Here is a 17,283-nt window from a genome sequence, read left to right as displayed (position 1 = left end):
GATGTGAACTCTGTAAAAAGAAAAGGATAGTATTGCATTTGACAAACACAAAGCCTATACCCAAAGAAGGGTTCGTGGTTAAAAGATGTTTTATTTATCCCCTTCTTTTTTAGAGCATGATCCAGTTATTGACTCAAAACAAATAAATCTGCATGCTTCATCTCCTTGATCTTCTCACCAATCCTTGCCTCGAAGTTGCACCATACACCAACAAGGGAGAAGAACTAAATTTATGATGACCAGATCACGCTGCAGGTGGACTTCTTCTCCCAAGGTGAAATTGCACCTGTCACTGTGATCGCAAAGGTAAATATATCAAAGGCCAGCTGAGGAAAACAGTATCACACTGAGCCAACCAAAACAGCATACACCATTTAACTTTTCTCAGTCAAGTCAACCGTCACACTTCCCAACAGAAACGTCGTATTAGAAGCAACTGACTTTGAGAAGGAAAATTGATGGAGCCAAACCCAAGGTATGCAAATGAATGTCAACTACTGCACTGCTTTCTATGTGATCAACTACAAATTATCAGTTAATTAGTAAAAGCATATCAGCAAATACATGATCAAGAAACGACAACTTGCAACAAAGAAAACGTTAATAGCCTGTCAAATTGATGACAACAAAGTTTTCAATATCTAGGTCATCATAATCATTCAATATTCAAGTGATTGCAAAGCTCGAAGCAACACTGTACTGGACAAGCTAAACAAGCTCAATGTGCTAGCAGAAACACCTCAGAAAGAGACTACTAAAGCAGATAGTCTATATAACTGATACGGGGTTACAATTAGATTCCGCAAATCTGACAGCTACCCAGATGGAGATAGCAAACAGAATCATCCTGCTCCTCTTGATATCAGCCAGCATTGGTGTTGCACAAAATGCTTCTGGAGGAGCACATGAGGTACATGTTGGAGTCATCCTTGACTTGGGGTCCTTGGTCGGCAAAATAGCAATTACCAGCATTTCATTGGCTCTAGAAGACTTTTATTCTGCCCACAAAAACTATAGCACAAAGCTTGTTCTCCACATCAGGGATTCCATGAGCGATGATGTCCGGGCTGCAGCTCAAGGTAGATGTTCTAAAACCTTGCAGTGTGCCCATTGCATTTACTTAGTTACTTTGGTGCTGCTGAATGAAAAGTTGCACGCACCAACTGTCCACAATTCTTTTATTTTAAAGCATAAATCGATACAAATTCATTCAGCACGACTAAGTGGCCATGGGAGAGCGCACATGCAAAGAAGCACTACTGTTCGCTAACAATAACATGATATTTTTGGGAAAGACAATACATTACTTCATGAGATAATATAAAGATTGACAAAAAAAAACATTCTGTGCATCAGAAAGTAAACAACTAATTGGAAAATGCAGTCATTGAGATGCCACGATACATAGGATGATAGGGGGAAGATAAACTACCCTAACTTTGAATCGGTCAACCATAGTGGCAACTGATGAGTAAACCTTAATTATCTATTTCTCTTTCTTAAATTTGTTTGAAGTGGCAGTTTTTTTTCTGCAAACAGCCTATTCCGACACTGCAGGTGCATCAATAACTTTCTGGGTGTAGCAGTTCAGGAACTTCTGTGCTATGATTTGTTTCACTCGTGGCATGCATCCTAGCAACATGTATTGTCATGTTCCTAATCAACTCCAAGTATTTGAGGGTTTTTATTGTGCAAATTACATATTTACATAATTTCATAATGATTGATCTTCTACCAAAGTTTATCTTTGTATGCTATTCTGCAGCTCTTGATTTGCTGGAGAATTACAAAGTAGAAACTATCATTGGTCCTCAGAAATCTTCACAGGCTATATTTATCTCAGACCTTGGAACTAAAAGTCATGTTCCAATCATCTCATTCACTGCAACAAGCCCAACTATATCCCCTAGCAGTCTTCCATATTTTGTACGAGCAACATTAAATGACTCAGCACAAGTGAGCTGCATTGCCTCAACCATTAAGGCATATGGATGGAGAAAGGCAGTGCCTATCTATGAAGACACTGAATATGGTAGAGGTATCATACCATACCTTGTCGATGTCCTCCAAGAAGATAGTGTGCATGTTCCCTACCGCAGTGTGATTCCTCTGTCAGCAACTAGTGAACAAATTTCTAAAGAACTATTGTTGGAGTGTATTGAGCCCATGGGGCATTGTGGCCCATTGGGCCTACGTGTATTACAAACTGGTATGCCCTGTTAGGGTTTGGAGCTATGCAATATCACTTCTATATGGTATCAGCTTAGGTTTTCTCCTTCTCCCCTCCTGCCCGCCGGCGCCGCCGCCGCCGCCGGCCGCCGGCCCTCTCCTCCTTCCCTCCCCTCTCCTCTTCCTCTCCCTCCTCTGCTACCGCTCAGGCCGCTGTGGGTGCCTGGGCCGCCGGCGCCGGGCTGCCGCCGCCCGGTTTCCCCGCCGCCGCGTTGGCCCTCGCGGGGGGCCGGCCGCGGGCGCCGCAGTGGGCGCCGGAGCTCCTCTGCTCCAGGCTGCTGGCGCCCTGGGCCCCCTGCAGCCCGCCTCCACTGCTACCGCAGCTACTGCTGGCGCAGGCGCCGGGGCTGCGGGACCCCAGCCGCGCGCCGCCGTCGATCCGGCCGCCCTGCGGGCCGCTGTGCGGCTGCTGCCGGCCGCGGGCGCTGCGGGCACGCAGCCCGTCATCGATGCCGCGCCCAGTGCCGCACAGTCTGGCCTCGGGATGGCGCCCGAGGATGCACCGTTCTCCGGCGCTTTCCGAGGACAGCAGGCCGACGCCGCTCGCGCCGCGGCCCTCCTCACTGCCAAGTCGGAGGCTTCGGCCGCCCAGGAGCGGGTCCGTGTGGCTGCCCTCGCCTGGGAGCGTGAGCGCGCCACGGCCGACGCCCTCGCTCTCCAGGTCGTCGAGGAGGAGCGCTACCTCCGCATCTCCTCCGGTCAGCCCGTCAACCCTGAGCCCGGCACCTCCTCCTCCTTTCGGGCCCCGTCCGCTGGATCTGGAGCCTGGTACGACCCGACCGACCCCTCGGTCGCCCAGCTCCACCTCCAGGCAGCTGGTGTCCAGAATATTAGGGCTCTGGTCTCCGTCCTCCTCGACCCCGCGTCCTCCACCTACAGCCGCTGGCGGGATCAGGTCCTCCTCACCCTCCGCCGCTACGCTCTCGACGACCACGTCCTCGTCAACTCGCCGATCAAGGCGCGGGACGTGACGTGGCTGCGTCTCGACAGTGTCGCCATGTCCTGGATCTTCGGGACCATCTCCCTAGATCTTCAGGACCTCGTCAGGACCCACGGCGGCACTGCGCGACAGGCTTGGGTGGCGCTCGAGGGGCAGTTCCTCGGCAACGCCGAGTACCGCGCCCTCCAGCTCGATGCCACCTTCCGCACTTTCGTCCAGGGGGACCTCTCCGTCGGTGAGTACTGCCGGCGGATGAAGAGCATGGCTGATGCTCTTCACGACCTCGGGGATCCGGTGTCCGATCGGGTCTTGGTGCTCAATGTCCTACGGGGCCTGAGCAGCACCTACGACCACCTGAAGTGCTGGATCACCCGCCAGAGGCCCTTTCCCACCTTCCTGCAGGTCCGGGACGACCTCGCTCTTGAGGAGATCACCAGGGGTCTTGCGCCCGGATCCTCCTCACCCAGCCCCGCCGCGCTCGTGGCTGCTCCACCGTCCTCCTCCGCTGCTCCTGCCACCTCCCTCCTTGGGGCTGCTCCCGCCGGGCAGACCGGAGGAGGGGGGGGCCGTGGACGTCGTTGGCGACGGGGTGGTGGTGGTGGCACTGGTGGCTCTGCTCCTGGGGATACCGGTACCGGTGGGGGCCGTCGGAGCGCGTCGACCTCGGCTCCCGCTCCTGCCCCTGCCCCTGGAGGTACGCCCTGGCCATCCTTCAGCAACCCGTGGTCAGGGCGCATCTCGATGTGGCCGCTCCAGGGTCAGGTGGGGGGACTTCGTCCTCAGCTCCAGCCGGCGGCCATGTTCACTGGTGCTACTCCTTTCTTCGCGCCGTCCTGGACCCCGCCCGCTCAGCCTAGCCAGCAGCCGACCTGGCCTGGGGGGTGGGACCAGGCCGCTCTGGCGCAGTCCTTTAGCACCATGGGACTGACACCGCCGGTCAGCACCGAGTGGATCGCCGACTCGGGTGCCTCGTTCCACACCACTCCTGATGCCGGTATCCTCTCTTCTGTCCGACCCCCACACCCCTCTTGTCCTTCTTCTATCATGGTTGGTGATGGGTCTTGCCTTCCTGTCACTGCCGTGGGTTCTGCTCCTCGTCTTCCTAATGTTCTTGTTGCTCCTCGAATGGTTCACAACCTTCTTTCCATTCGCCAGTTTACTGCTGACAACTCCTGTTCTATCGAATTTGACTCCTCTGGCCTTACTGTGAAGGATTCGGCTTTCTGGCGTCCACTTCTCCTATGTGACAGCCCGGGGCCCCTTTACACCCTTCGGCTTCCTGCTTCCGCTGCCTCACCTTCGGCTTCTTCGTCTGCTGCTTTTGCCGTGACACCTTTTTCCACCACCTGGCACCGCCGGCTTGGTCACCCCGGCCGCGACGTTTTGGCTCAGCTCAGCCGTAGTACCGATGCTCCTTGTACTAAGGCCCCTGCTGAGCACCTCTGTCATGCGTGCCAGTTAGGTCGTCATGTTAGACTTCCGTTTTCTTCTTCTTCTTCTTCGCATGCTGCGCATGCTTTTGATCTGATTCACTGTGACCTGTGGACATCTCCTGTACTCAGCATGTCTAGTTATAAATATTATCTGGTCATTGTTGATGATTTTTCTCATTACTCTTGGACTTTTCCTTTGCGCACCAAGTCTGAGACCTTCCCTACCCTCCTCCACTTCTTTGCCTGGGTGTCCACTCAGTTCGGCCTCACAGTTAAGGCCGTCCAGTGTGACAATGGGCGGGAGTTCGATAACTCCACCTCCCGGTCCTTCTTCCTGTCTCGGGGTGTTCAGCTGCGTATGTCTTGTCCGTATACCTCTCCTCAGAACGGCAAGGCTGAGCGGATGATTCGCACGACGAACGACGTCGTGCGCACCCTCCTGATCCAAGCCTCTTTGCCCCCGCGCTTCTGGGCTGAGAGCCTCCACACCGCCACCTACCTGCTTAATCGTCTTCCGTCCACTGCTTCTCCCGCTCCCACTCCACACCACGCTCTCTTCGGTACCCCTCCTCGCTACGACCACCTTCAGGTCTTCGGGTGTGCGTGTTACCCTAACACCTCCGCCACCGCTTCTCACAAGCTGGCGCCCCGATCGACTCGTTGTGTGTTCCTCGGGTACTCCCCTGACCACAAGGGGTACCGATGCCTTGACCTCACCTCTCGCCGCGTTCTGATCTCCCGACACGTTGTCTTTGACGAGTCGGAGTTCCCCTACTCTACCTCCTCTACACCTTCTCCTGACCTCGAGCTGGAGACTCTGTTTCCGACTGACCCGGTGGTTCAGCCACCGTTCCCTGTCTGTCCTTTTCCTGCAGGTTTCCACCGTCTCCGGTGATCCCTGCTGCGTCGAGCGCGGCCCCGGTGCCCGCGGTCGCACCACGCGCGGTTCCTGGACCTCCGGTCGTGCCGCGCGCGGCTCCAGCGCCTTCACGTGCACCTGCGCGGTACGCCCAGCCGGTGCAGGTGTACCGGCGTCACTCGGCACCGACCCCGACACCACCGCAGTCCACTGCGCCGGTGCAGGTGTACCGGCGTCGTTCGGCGCCGACCCTGGCGCCGCCTCCTGCTCCGGAGGCTCCTGCGACGCCGGCGCCGGCGCCGTCGCCGCTGCCGCCTCCTCCGGCTCCCTCTCGTGCTGAGCCGGAGGTCTACCACCCGCCAGTCATCCATCGGGATCCTCGGCATATCCATCCCATGGTGACTCGGCGGATGGCCTCTCAGGCCGCGACTCTCTCCGCCGCCGAGGGAGAGCCGTGTGTCTCTCCTGTACCCTCCTCTGTCCGCGACGCCTTGGCGGATCCTCACTGGCGTCGCGCGATGGAAGAGGAGTACGCGGCTCTTCTTGCCAACCAGACGTGGGACCTCGTGCCGCGTCCGTCTGGTTGCAATGTGGTGACTCGCAAGTGGATCTGGACGCATAAGCGTCGGGCTGATGGCACACTGGAGCGCTACAAAGCTCGCTGGGTTCTCCGGGGGTTCACACAGCGGCCTGGTGTGGACTATGATGAGACCTTCAGCCCTGTCGTGAAGCCTGCTACGGTGCGCACTGTCCTGTCGCTTGCGCTCTCGCGCTCTTGGCCTGTGCACCAACTAGACGTGAAGAATGCCTTTCTTCACGGCACTCTGTTAGAGACTGTCTACTGCTCTCAGCCAGCGGGATTTGTGGATTCGAGCCGTCCGGATATGGTCTGCCGGCTCAACAAATCTCTCTATGGGCTGAAGCAGGCTTCTCAGGCTTGGTACTCTCGGTTCGCCACGTTCTTGCTGACATTGGGGTTCACCGAGGCCAAGTCTGACATGTCTCTCTTCGTCTACCGCCGAGGGGATGAGACCTCTTATCTGCTGCTCTACGTTGATGACATTGTGCTCACAGCCTCTAGTCAGCAGTTGCTTCAGAGTGTCATCTCCTCTCTGCAGCAGGAGTTTGCTATGAAGGATCTCGGTCAGCTCCACCACTTCTTGGGCGTCACTGTTGAGCCTTGCCCGTCTGGTCTTCTCATGCACCAGCGGCAGTACGCACTCGATATCTTGGACCGGGCTGGGATGACTGATTGCAAGCCCTGCTCCACTCCTGTCGACACTCAGGCGAAGCTGTCCGCCGATCTGGGTGATCCGGTGGCTGATCCTACTGCCTACCGGAGTCTGGCTGGTGCTTTGCAGTACCTCACCTTCACCAGGCCGGACCTCACCTACGCTGTCCAGCAGGTCTGTCTCCATATGCATGATCCCCGAGAGTCACACCTTGCTGCGCTGAAGCGTCTCCTCCGCTACGTCCGTGGTACTGTGGACCTCGGCCTGGTACTTCACCGCTCGTCTTCTGCTAAGCTGGTGGTCTACACCAACGCTGACTGAGCTGGCTGCCCGGACACCCGTCGCTCCACTTCCGGCTACGCCGTCTTCCTGGGCGGCAACCTGGTCTCCTGGTCGTCCAAGCGGCAGCCGGCTGTCTCTCGCTCCAGTGCCGAGGCGGAGTACCGGGCTGTCGCTAACGGCGTTGCGGAGGCGTCCTGGCTCCAACAGCTCTTGGCGGAGCTCCACAGCCCGCTCGCCAAGAGCACGGTCGTCTACTGCGACAACGTCAGCGCCGTGTATCTCTCCACCAACCCCGTCCAGCATCAGCGAACAAAGCACGTGGAGATCGACCTACACTTCGTGCGCGACAGAGTCGCAATCGGCGATGTTCGGGTCCTCCATGTCCCGACTACCTCCCAGTTTGCTGACATTTTCACCAAGGGGCTGCCCTCCTCGACCTTCTCGGAGTTTCGATCCAGCCTCAACGTAGCCGGTGGCTAGTCGTGGCTGCCGGGGGGGGGGGGAGGGGGGTATTTGCCCTTTGTACTCTCTTCTTGTCCAGTCTTGAACACCGCTGCGCCGGTTGTTCAGACTGCGGGGGGGTGTTGGAGTGTATTGAGCCCATGGGGCATTGTGGCCCATTGGGCCTATGTGTATTACAAACTGGTATGCCCTGTTAGGGTTTGGAGCTATGCAATATCACTTCTATAACTATACAAGTTAATGACAATGCAAACGAGGATCTATATTGTGCACATGTCCTCGGTGTTGGCCTCCACCTCTTCATAAAGGCAAAAGAAGTAGGATTGATGGAAAAGGATATGTATGGATCATAACCGATGGAGTAACTAATCTCATAGATTCTCTGCATCCTTCTGTTGTGGAATCAATGAACGGTGCCTTGGGTATCCAATTTTATGTTCCCAAATCAACAAAACTGAACAACTTCACTATGAGGTGGAATATGAGGTACCAAATTGACAACCCGACTGATCCACCATTGAAATTGAGCATATTTGGACTGTGGAGCTATGATACAATCTGGGCGGTAGCACAAGCTGCAGAAAAGGTTGGACTTGCCAATGCCACATTTCGAAAACCAATATCCAAACGAAAAACAACAGACTTGGAAGCCTTGGTGACATCTAGTGATGGTCCAGAACTCTTGAAGGAAATCTTGCAGAGTAAATTTATAGGTTTGAGTAGCAGGTTTGACCTTTCAGATAGGCAGCTGGCTGTTTCAACATTTCAAATAATAAATATATTTGGGAGAGGATGGAGAGAAATTGGATTTTGGACAGCACAAAATGGGCTTTTACGGAGATTAAATCAATCACAATCAACAAAAGTACACTCAAGCTTGCTTTCAGACCTTAATCATGTGATCTGGCCGGGAGAATCCATAGACATACCTCGAGGCTTTGAGGTTCCTGCAAATGGGAAGAAACTTCGAGTGGGTGTACACTCAAGTGGATATCAACAGTTTATAAAGGTTGAGAAGGATCAAATCACAGGTGCAACTAAAGCAACTGGCCTTTCAGTTGATGTATTTGAAGAGGCAGTAAAGATACTTCCATACGCAGTGCCTTATGAATATGTATTATTTGGCTCTCCGGAGGATACAAGTAGTGGAAGCTATGATGATTTTGTCTATCAAGTTCATCTTAAGGTACAAGTCTAGGACCAAAATGTGTCCTACTTCACTTTCTTTAGCAAGTAGTTAACTGTAAATCATTGGAGCCTTGAAGCACTAGCCAAACTTGCACATAGTTTTTCATGTATACTGATTTCATTCTTTGTTGTTAAATCATAACAGAGAAAATCAGCATGCTATATAGTTCTCCAGGTTAAAATTACATTATTTGCATAACATCAGCTGCATGATCCTAGGCTGTTGACTATAGAAGCCAATGGAATAGCAAGAAGCTACGACACAAAAATATTTTCTTTATAAGAAGAACATATACTACAATTGTTTATTGAGTGCTGATATGACATTATTCCATTATATTTAATAAAAAGCCATTAAGCCCAGCATTTTGTTCTAACTAGGACTAAACGTTTTCTTTTTTATGCCTTACAGGTATACGATATAGTAATTGGAGATATAACAATCAGGTATAACCAAACTTTCTACGCTGACTTTACTGTGCCATACACAGAATCAGGGATAGCAATGGTGGTGCCTGTGAAGGACAGTGTAAACAAGAACACATGGATCTTCTTGAAGCCACTAACACCTGGCATGTGGCTTGGGAGCATTGTATTCTTTATCTACACTGGTGTAGTGGTATTATCATTGGAGTTTCTAGGCAACAACAAGAATGTTCGTGGGCCAATTCCCAGACAGCTCGGGATTATGATCTTTTTATCCCTATTTGAAGAGAGTTGAGTGCACTTATCACATTAGTTTTTTCCTCCAATTATATCATGAAATACAACATTTAGTACAAAGCTGAGAAATCTATATGGGATGTTCATAATGTAACTAAGAGAGCTCCACATTGGTGGTTAGCAAACAGATAAGTATTGCTCCTATCTTACATTAACTAGGAAAAATCAAGACAATAAAAATTTACAGATTGCAACCAGATAAGAAGAAAGATCATGAACATGCATGCAGATTTGTGTTATGTTGTTAAGCCTGACACAATGCTAATAAGTTTCTTCTAACTGCAATTATTTACTACTAAGTTTCTTGTAATAAATGTTATAAAAATAATTCTTTATCAAAAATCGCCAGGTTTTCACAAACTGTGATATCCGCAAAACTCGCAAACATTATTGACCTACTATGTTATATGGAAACTTCAGTATCTACTAACTGCAATCTAGTAGCAAGATTAATATATATTTGGAGGTTATCTTATTTCACTTTTTTTTATGTTCTAACCATGGATATAAATGAATTTCACAACATAATGAAATTCCTGGAGTAAGGAAGCATGTAGTTAAAGGTGACTTGTAATGCAGTTAGGGTACACTATCCTTAGTAATTAGCCTTATGTGGTAGATAGGTTGGCTAGGGTAGTAAGGGGCAGAAGCGTACTCACCCTCACGAAGGAGGCTCTGACTAACCTAATTAAGTAGATTAAGCTTCTTCTTTGCTTGCCGAACCTAGGACTCCTCAGCTGCCTTTATAGACCAAGGACCTACTGATAAATCTTATCCAACTAAACTAATCAATCCTATCTGCTAGCAAAACCTGAACAAAGTAACAAACTTTATCCCTAAGCTGCCAAACTGATCTGCTTTATCAAATTTAAGAGCATTTAAAATGGCTCTCACAAAAAGAAAAATGATGGCTAAGAAATGTTTAGTAATTTTGTATTATCTGTAGTGTAGTAAGTAATACTCCATATTCAGCCAGCAAAAAACAGAGGAAGCATGATGGTTATCCTACACTATACCAAGGAATAAATTACAAAAAGTTACCAAATGAATTGCTACGATATGTACATTGCAGACATAAAGTTGCATTTGAGATGGGTAAAAATATTAAATAATTTATCATAGTTGTTGCAGAAGAGATTGTGGAAAGCTTTTTATCTCGGATAAAGATGATTGTATGGCTGTGTTTTCTTCTGGTTGTTACATCAAGTTACACAGCAAACTTGACATCAATGTTGACTGTACAACAGCTTCAACCTACTGTAAATGATATCCAAGAACTCCTAAAAAGTGGAGAAATTGTAGGATACCATCGTGGCTCATATGTCAAGGGGCTTTTGGAAGAACTCGGTTTTGATAGATCCAAGATCAAGCCCTATGATACCCCTGATGATTTTCACAATGCACTTTCAAGAGGAAGCAGCAATGGTGGTATTGCTGCTCTCTTGCATGAAGTTCCATACATTAAACTGTTCCTTGCAAACCACTGCGAAGGTTACACTATGGTTGGACCAATTTATAAGGCTGCAGGTTTTGGATATGTAAGTTGAATTGCATATAATTAATATGCTTCTTTTGCACTACATCTCTAGAGATACTATGAATGAGTTCGCCTGTTGATTTATTAGAAAAGAAAAGGAAAAAAAGGCATTGCATTCATGTAAAAGACAACATCCTATATTTCTTCTCTTAGCCTTTTATGGCCCGCTAAATTCTTGTGTCTTATCAGAATGTCTAGAGTCTAGACATAAGCAAAAACCAAGTGTTGTTTAACCATCATCGCATAAGACAAGATTGAACCACTGCAGTCATAGTTGCATATCAGTCATTAAAATGGCTATGTTCTTTGTCCAGGCACTTGCAAAGGGAAATCCTCTACTCAGTGACATCTCAAAGGCAATGCTCAATGTAACAGGGGGAGATACTATGATTCAAATTGAGAAAAAATGGATGGGATATCAGAATGACTGCCAGAACGTGGGTCCTGTCACAGGTTCAAGCAGCCTCACCTTTGCCAACTTTAGGGGACCGTTCATCCTAACTGGAGCTGCTTCAACTTCTTCTCTTTTTATAGCATTGATAATTTATGCCTACAAGAAGCAGCGCAGGTCAACAAACATGAAAAATGATAACAAGCAGGTAGGGAGAAATAGAACAGATGAAGAAAATAATGAGTCTCAAGAAGGAAATCAAGGATTAGTAACTGAGGAATGTGTCCAGTTTAGAGGAGATGGAGAAGAAAACCAACAGCTGTATGAGGAAACTGGTTCAGAACAGGTGTGTGATAGAAATCCTCACACAAGCATGGCTGCTTGCGATGGTTCAGCTGCCAATGAACTCAGTCCCAAAAGCCAATGAACTCACAAAATCCTGGGAGTCAAGAATTTCTTGTAAACAACCTGCCAGGAGCTGGTTACCCAACTTGCAAGTGAATAAAGTTGCATTTTTAATGGTTTCAACTGTTACTCAGGAGTCCATTGTGACATTTGAAACAATCTCCTGATAACAACTTGAAAATTGCCTATACAGAACTGATCTGATTGAAAGTTGCTGTGGCACCAAACCGCATCCACTGCTCCCTGTTAGAGAAACTGCATCCCATAATATATATATATATAACACACACACGCGAACAAGAAACAGAATCGTCTGGTGGGCATTCGGTCGAACACCTGCGCTGCGTCAACTGCAGCCGATTGCACATCGCTCTATCCGCAGCAATCCATCAACATCTCGACCGTGCACGTACGTTCCGGAATCACGGGTAGTTGCCGCTCCAGTCGTACTAAGCATACGAAGCGAATCATGAGCATCCGGAGTACGGCTGCCGGCGCCACGGGCGTTTCAGGTGGATTAGGCACAGCAAGCGAGAAGGCGCCAGCCGGGCAGGGAAGCAGAAGCAGCTGCAGCCGGAGGAAGTGAATATCACGCCCACCGATCGATTCGAGGAGGGTAACAGAGGGCACTCACCCTCACGATTCTCCGGCCGTCTACTGCGCGTGGCAGGGTTAGGTCGAGGCGGTCAGCGTGGACTTCTACTAACAAAACAAAAATGAACCAACAAGAGAGGAGAGTTTATAGTGGCGCCGTCGTACTACAAGGGATCAGCCCTTTTGTGATGACAAAATTCATCACTTTAAGTCCACTTTTTCTCACTATTTCCGTCTTGTGATGAAATTCTTGGTCGTTACAATGTCAACAGTAATATTGCAGCACTCCTTGGACATGGACGAATGGTTCAGCACACCTTTGGCAAGGAACTCTGTGGCAACGAACAGTGGAGCTTCTTAACATTTTTTCAGTTCAGAGATTAGCATTCGTCAGCAACTCAGCATCACAACATCCAACCACACATGGAGGATGAGAAAACGCAGCGAGAACAACGGCCGTGCTACAAACCGCTACTACCAAGCTTATCCCTCCACGTCAAGTAACCGTGCCGGTTCTGGTTCCCGGCACCAGGGAGAAGGGTGGCGTCCTCAACGACAATGTTGGAGCCTTGATCTATCCTGTATGACACATCGATGCCTTCGAGATGGAGGTGGTAGATGACGCCAGGGCACGCTCCGTCCCCTTGGTTCTCATCAGCTTCTTCACCATAATGGTGATTGGTTTCGGTTTCCATGTTTACTTGATGGGGGCGGATCTGCTGGGAGAGGGATCTGATGTCCCAAGAGAGGACCTGCTTGATCAGATCCTGAAACTCGTCTGCTGAAGCATAGAGCGACTGCTTTTGCTGAAACAAATAAATGGGTTTCAAAAAGTAAGTCAAAAATTATTATTTACAATTGACCTAGTGAACATGATCTAAAGTGTCACTTCTCTCTCTTTCCAAAAGTAAGTCATAAGTTTAATTGCTACTCAGAACAAGGTTTTTGTTACAGGAGAGTATCACAGCATCACTTACTGCATGCACCCAGCAAAGGGGAAGCGCAGAAATGAAGTGTTCAGAAAAATGGATAGACTCCACGGCTAATGCACCATCAACCTGCTAAAAAATCAACATTACTACATGGTGAACAATGAAGGTAACTCAATTGTAGCATGGCAGCCAGCTTCCGTGAAGGTCCGATGTGTCAATTGAACTACATGGTGATATATTGACAAGAGAACAAAATTAACTTAAAGAGATTACACAATCTTGCAAGCCATTCAGTCAGTGCAGTTGAACAAGTTGGCTCTAAGCCTACATTCTCTGAATGAGATATAACACGTTTTTAGGACCCAAATCTTACTGTAAAGTATCATTTGAAACCCCGCGTCACGGCGGAAACATTTTACTAAGCTAGTAAAGTGTGTAGAGCTGTTCAAAAAGTAAAGCAGTAACTACAATTTTTTCCCATCAGAATGGGTGCTGCCAATTTTATTTAGATGTATAGACATAATATAATTAACATTTATCAGTTTTAAGGCCCACATCATGTGCTTTCTACTCATGTTCACAATGAAGGTGATCCAGATAAGACCTCCATTCCATATTTTAATTGATAAAAAATAATGCACGACTTGATATGCAACATAGTACATACCTCTAACCAACCGGGAACAGCTGCACCTTTAACGCTATCAGAATATGGCAGGTATGGTTTAATATCAAGAACAGGCTGTCCATAGGGAATCAACATATTAGGAAGAGCTCACAGCTGATATTGCTAAATTATATCAATCCTCTATATAATGCTGGACTATAAAAGCAGTGAAAATGGTACCGTGCCATCAACCAAATCTACTCCAGAAAGCAAAACAGCATGCCCATCCACCGCCTCGACCTGTTAAAAGTTGAAATGGAAAACTCAAAACACGGTAGCATAATGAACAAGATCAATTATATTAAGCAACAGTCCAAAGAAAATAACAAATGTTTATTGTCTATGTACACAGTATTGTATACATGGAGAATCAATCTGTATGTAAGTTAATGAGATTATGTGAATCAAAATCCAAATCAGCATATTAGTTGATTTTCTTAAAGTTTAAGTGACACAGTAGCATGTGTCAAGCAGAAGAAAACATTCCTTATCCCAAATGTGGAAGGATGTGTGCAAAACCATCATCAACACAACGTATAACAAGCAACACACATATATCAATGATTATTAAGGTTCTTGTCTACCTACAAGTCCATTCATGAACATTTGCAATCCTAAAATTGGCATCCTCAATTTGTTGATGCAGGAAGTAAATAGATATTAGATCATTTGAGATTATATTTTCACCGCTGCGGTGCATAGGCCACAGGACCGGCAAGAGGAATATTGGTTCAGTTCTATAATGCTTACTCTTACCTTTGCTACACTGAGTCCAATTGGATTAGGACGGTGTGGTGACCTAGTTGCCAAAACTCCCATCTTCTTCCCTTTCAGTCTCGGTACCCTTACCTTCCATGAGAAAATAGAAGATTTCATCAAGTTCGGCCTGTGTCCACTATAACAGTTTAAAGAATCTTTTTCATTACAAACGAAACTAACGAAGGACTGCGAACACAAACATACCTTTGCTTTTAGCTTGGACCTGGCAGGATCTTTCCACATTTTATCAAGATCGGTGTTCAGATGGAAAACATAAAGGATCCAGCAATGCGAGTAACTAGCAAGTCCCTCCAGTGCTGCTGCTGGGACTCGACCTGGATCAAACGCCACAGTTGCCCTGGCCAGCGTCACCACCAAAGGTTGCCTTGGTGTACCATTCCTACGATTGTAGAACAACGAAGAAATAAAATTAGGTCCATAGCTCGGTTTCCACGCATGAACACACCCACAGCGATCACTAACTCTAGTTTTTTTTCTGAGAGGATAACTCACTCACTCACCAACTACTCACTCTAGTTACCACTCAAGAAGCTGAAATTGACTGAATGCTACAATGAGTGGAAAAAGGGAGCAAAATCGAAGGCATATTGACAGCACCTAGTGGAGAAGCAGGACTGGACGGTGCCGATGGGCTCCATCGGGTACGATGCCGGCGCGGCGGCGGCCTTGGCCGGCCTCGCCTCGTCAGCGCGGGGCTCCTTCTCGCTCAGAGCCAGAGCCCTCCTCAACGACTGCAAGCAAGAGGCACGATTCAGCAGTCAGCAGCATGAGACGGATCAAAGAGGAAGTGTGCAAAGCCTGAACGCGCGACAGCTTGCTGCGCGGCAGGCCGGCGATCATACCTGCTGGGCGCGCACCCTGCCGCGGCGCTCGGAGGCAGCCTTCTCCACGGCGGCCGCCAGAGTGGCCTCCAGCTCCCGGACCCGCGTGGCGAGGTGGCCGCATTTTCGCCTGTAGAGCAGGCCTGCGGGACAGGTACGTCGGTGAGGGAGGAGGGGAAGGCGTTCGACGCGCGTAGGTAACGATGAGTTGTTGAGGGAAGAGCTCGAGATTACTTGAGAAAACGACGGCAGCGGCAGTGGCCGCGAGGGCGGCGGCGGCAAGGCTTTGCGGCGGCGCCATGGCGGAAGCGGCGGGCCCCGAAGCAGCAAACGCTAAGACATGGGCTCGGTAGGTAGTGGGCTGGGCTTCACACAACCAGACACAGGCCTGATTGCGTCGTTCTCGGCCCGTTTGCCTGCTTTAAACCCCTGACCGGTGAGCGGTGGCCGCCATCTTCGCCAGACGCTCAGACCCCACTCTCTTCTCCGGCATATATCAGCTCGACTCCTGACCTCAGACTCCTCTGATGGTGCCCGGCGGCGGCTCCACGGACAGGCCCCAAGCTTCGTGTGCAGCGACCGCATCTAGCAAGAGACTTCATTAGCCCGCCAAATTGGAAATTATTTGCTACATGAGTTGTTCATTCGTTCAGCGTATATATTTTCTTATTCCACGAGTTTTTATGATTTGTTTAATATCTATATTCTTTCGTGGCTTATATTGGTTTGTTCCATATGTATATTTGTTCTGCAAGCTCTATAATTTGTTCCATCTATTTATCTTTTTGTTCCGCATGATTTGTTCTATATGTATATCTTTTTATTCCTCGAGTAATTTAATTTTATTCTATGTGTATATTATTTTGCTCTCTCAGTTTTTTTTGTGGTTGAAGTAATAGAAGAAAAAATTCGCTCTTGTAGGGAATAATTTATCGTATGGTTTGATCTAATATAAAACTTTTATTTCCAAATTTTGTTTCAAATATAAAATTTTGTTCTTTAAGTATTCATGATTTGTTTTAGGTGTACATAATTTTATTTGATTAGAATAATTTTAGGTTTAACTGGAGATATATTATATTTCATTTGGAACAATTATCTCTATTGTAGGAACAATTTATCTTAAGAGTGGAATATTTTCTCGTGTGGAACATTTATTTATTATTGTAAGAAATATTTCATCTTCAATAAAAATTGTTACTAAGAAAGTATCATCTAAATATATATAAGTGTGGTCTTATTTTGAAGATCTCATTCAAATACACGTAATTGTGCAATTGGAATTTGACTCGAACATCCGGTTTAGGAATTATGAATCTTTTATGAAACACGAATGGTCCTATCATATCTTGTTTGCACGTGCATGTAACTAATTGTAGTAGGATGTGAAGAGAGGGGTGGTCAGCACTATGCGCCGACCAGGCGAACCCTATCTGCTCCCTGGTGCAACCTGTTCGTTTGTTCCAAGGTGCGCTCTTTTTTTCCTCATGGAATGGAGTGGGGAGAAAAGCAGCCGAAAAGCAGCATGCCGCTTCGGTTGGCACGTCTGCATCAATGTGGCATAGCTTTGCCTAGCCAAAGCCAAACCCTGCCCGCGCGTCTACAATTACTAGGCCCTAGTCACACCGCTCCGCGACTTCGTCCCCCATATGTTTTATAAAAGTTAATTTTTTTAACGAACGGCACACCATACGTGCATTTCATTGATATAGAAGAAAAATATAAAATTATATTCTAGAAGACTATAATCAGGCAAAATAAAGAAAAACTAAAGAAAAACAAAAATAAAGAAAAACAACTAAGCGGCT

General features: G+C 48.0%; 2 protein-coding genes across 2 annotated transcripts; one reads left to right on the top strand and one right to left on the bottom strand.

The window, feature by feature from the left end:
• Positions 1 to 700: 700 nt before the first annotated feature.
• Positions 701 to 15,846, bottom strand: LOC112880310. Its single transcript, XM_025944862.1, has 11 exons — positions 15,710 to 15,846; positions 15,497 to 15,618; positions 15,252 to 15,385; positions 14,838 to 15,033; positions 14,631 to 14,723; positions 14,055 to 14,114; positions 13,875 to 13,949; positions 13,253 to 13,333; positions 11,355 to 13,081; positions 8,367 to 8,384; positions 701 to 1,095 (listed from the first exon to the last, which is right to left on the bottom strand). The coding sequence occupies exons 1-9, from the start codon at positions 15,774 to 15,776 to the stop codon at positions 12,737 to 12,739; spliced, it is 1,173 nt and encodes a 390-aa protein (XP_025800647.1). The 5' UTR covers positions 15,777 to 15,846; the 3' UTR covers positions 701 to 1,095; positions 8,367 to 8,384; positions 11,355 to 12,736.
• On the top strand, positions 824 to 11,365 carry LOC112880311 (glutamate receptor 2.2-like). Its single transcript, XM_025944863.1, is given in 7 exon segments — positions 824 to 1,079; positions 1,766 to 2,147; positions 7,644 to 7,714; positions 7,717 to 7,767; positions 7,770 to 8,623; positions 9,038 to 9,341; positions 10,480 to 11,365. Coding segments are annotated over 7 exon segments (2,334 nt in total). The 3' UTR covers positions 10,896 to 11,365.
• Positions 15,847 to 17,283: the final 1,437 nt, after the last annotated feature.

Source organism: Panicum hallii, chromosome 2 (assembly GCF_002211085.1).
Source record: "Panicum hallii strain FIL2 chromosome 2, PHallii_v3.1, whole genome shotgun sequence".
NCBI classification, from domain to species: domain Eukaryota; kingdom Viridiplantae; phylum Streptophyta; class Magnoliopsida; order Poales; family Poaceae; genus Panicum; species Panicum hallii.
Note: the sequence above shows the minus strand (reverse complement) of the source record. Positions and strands in the feature narration are given on the sequence as shown.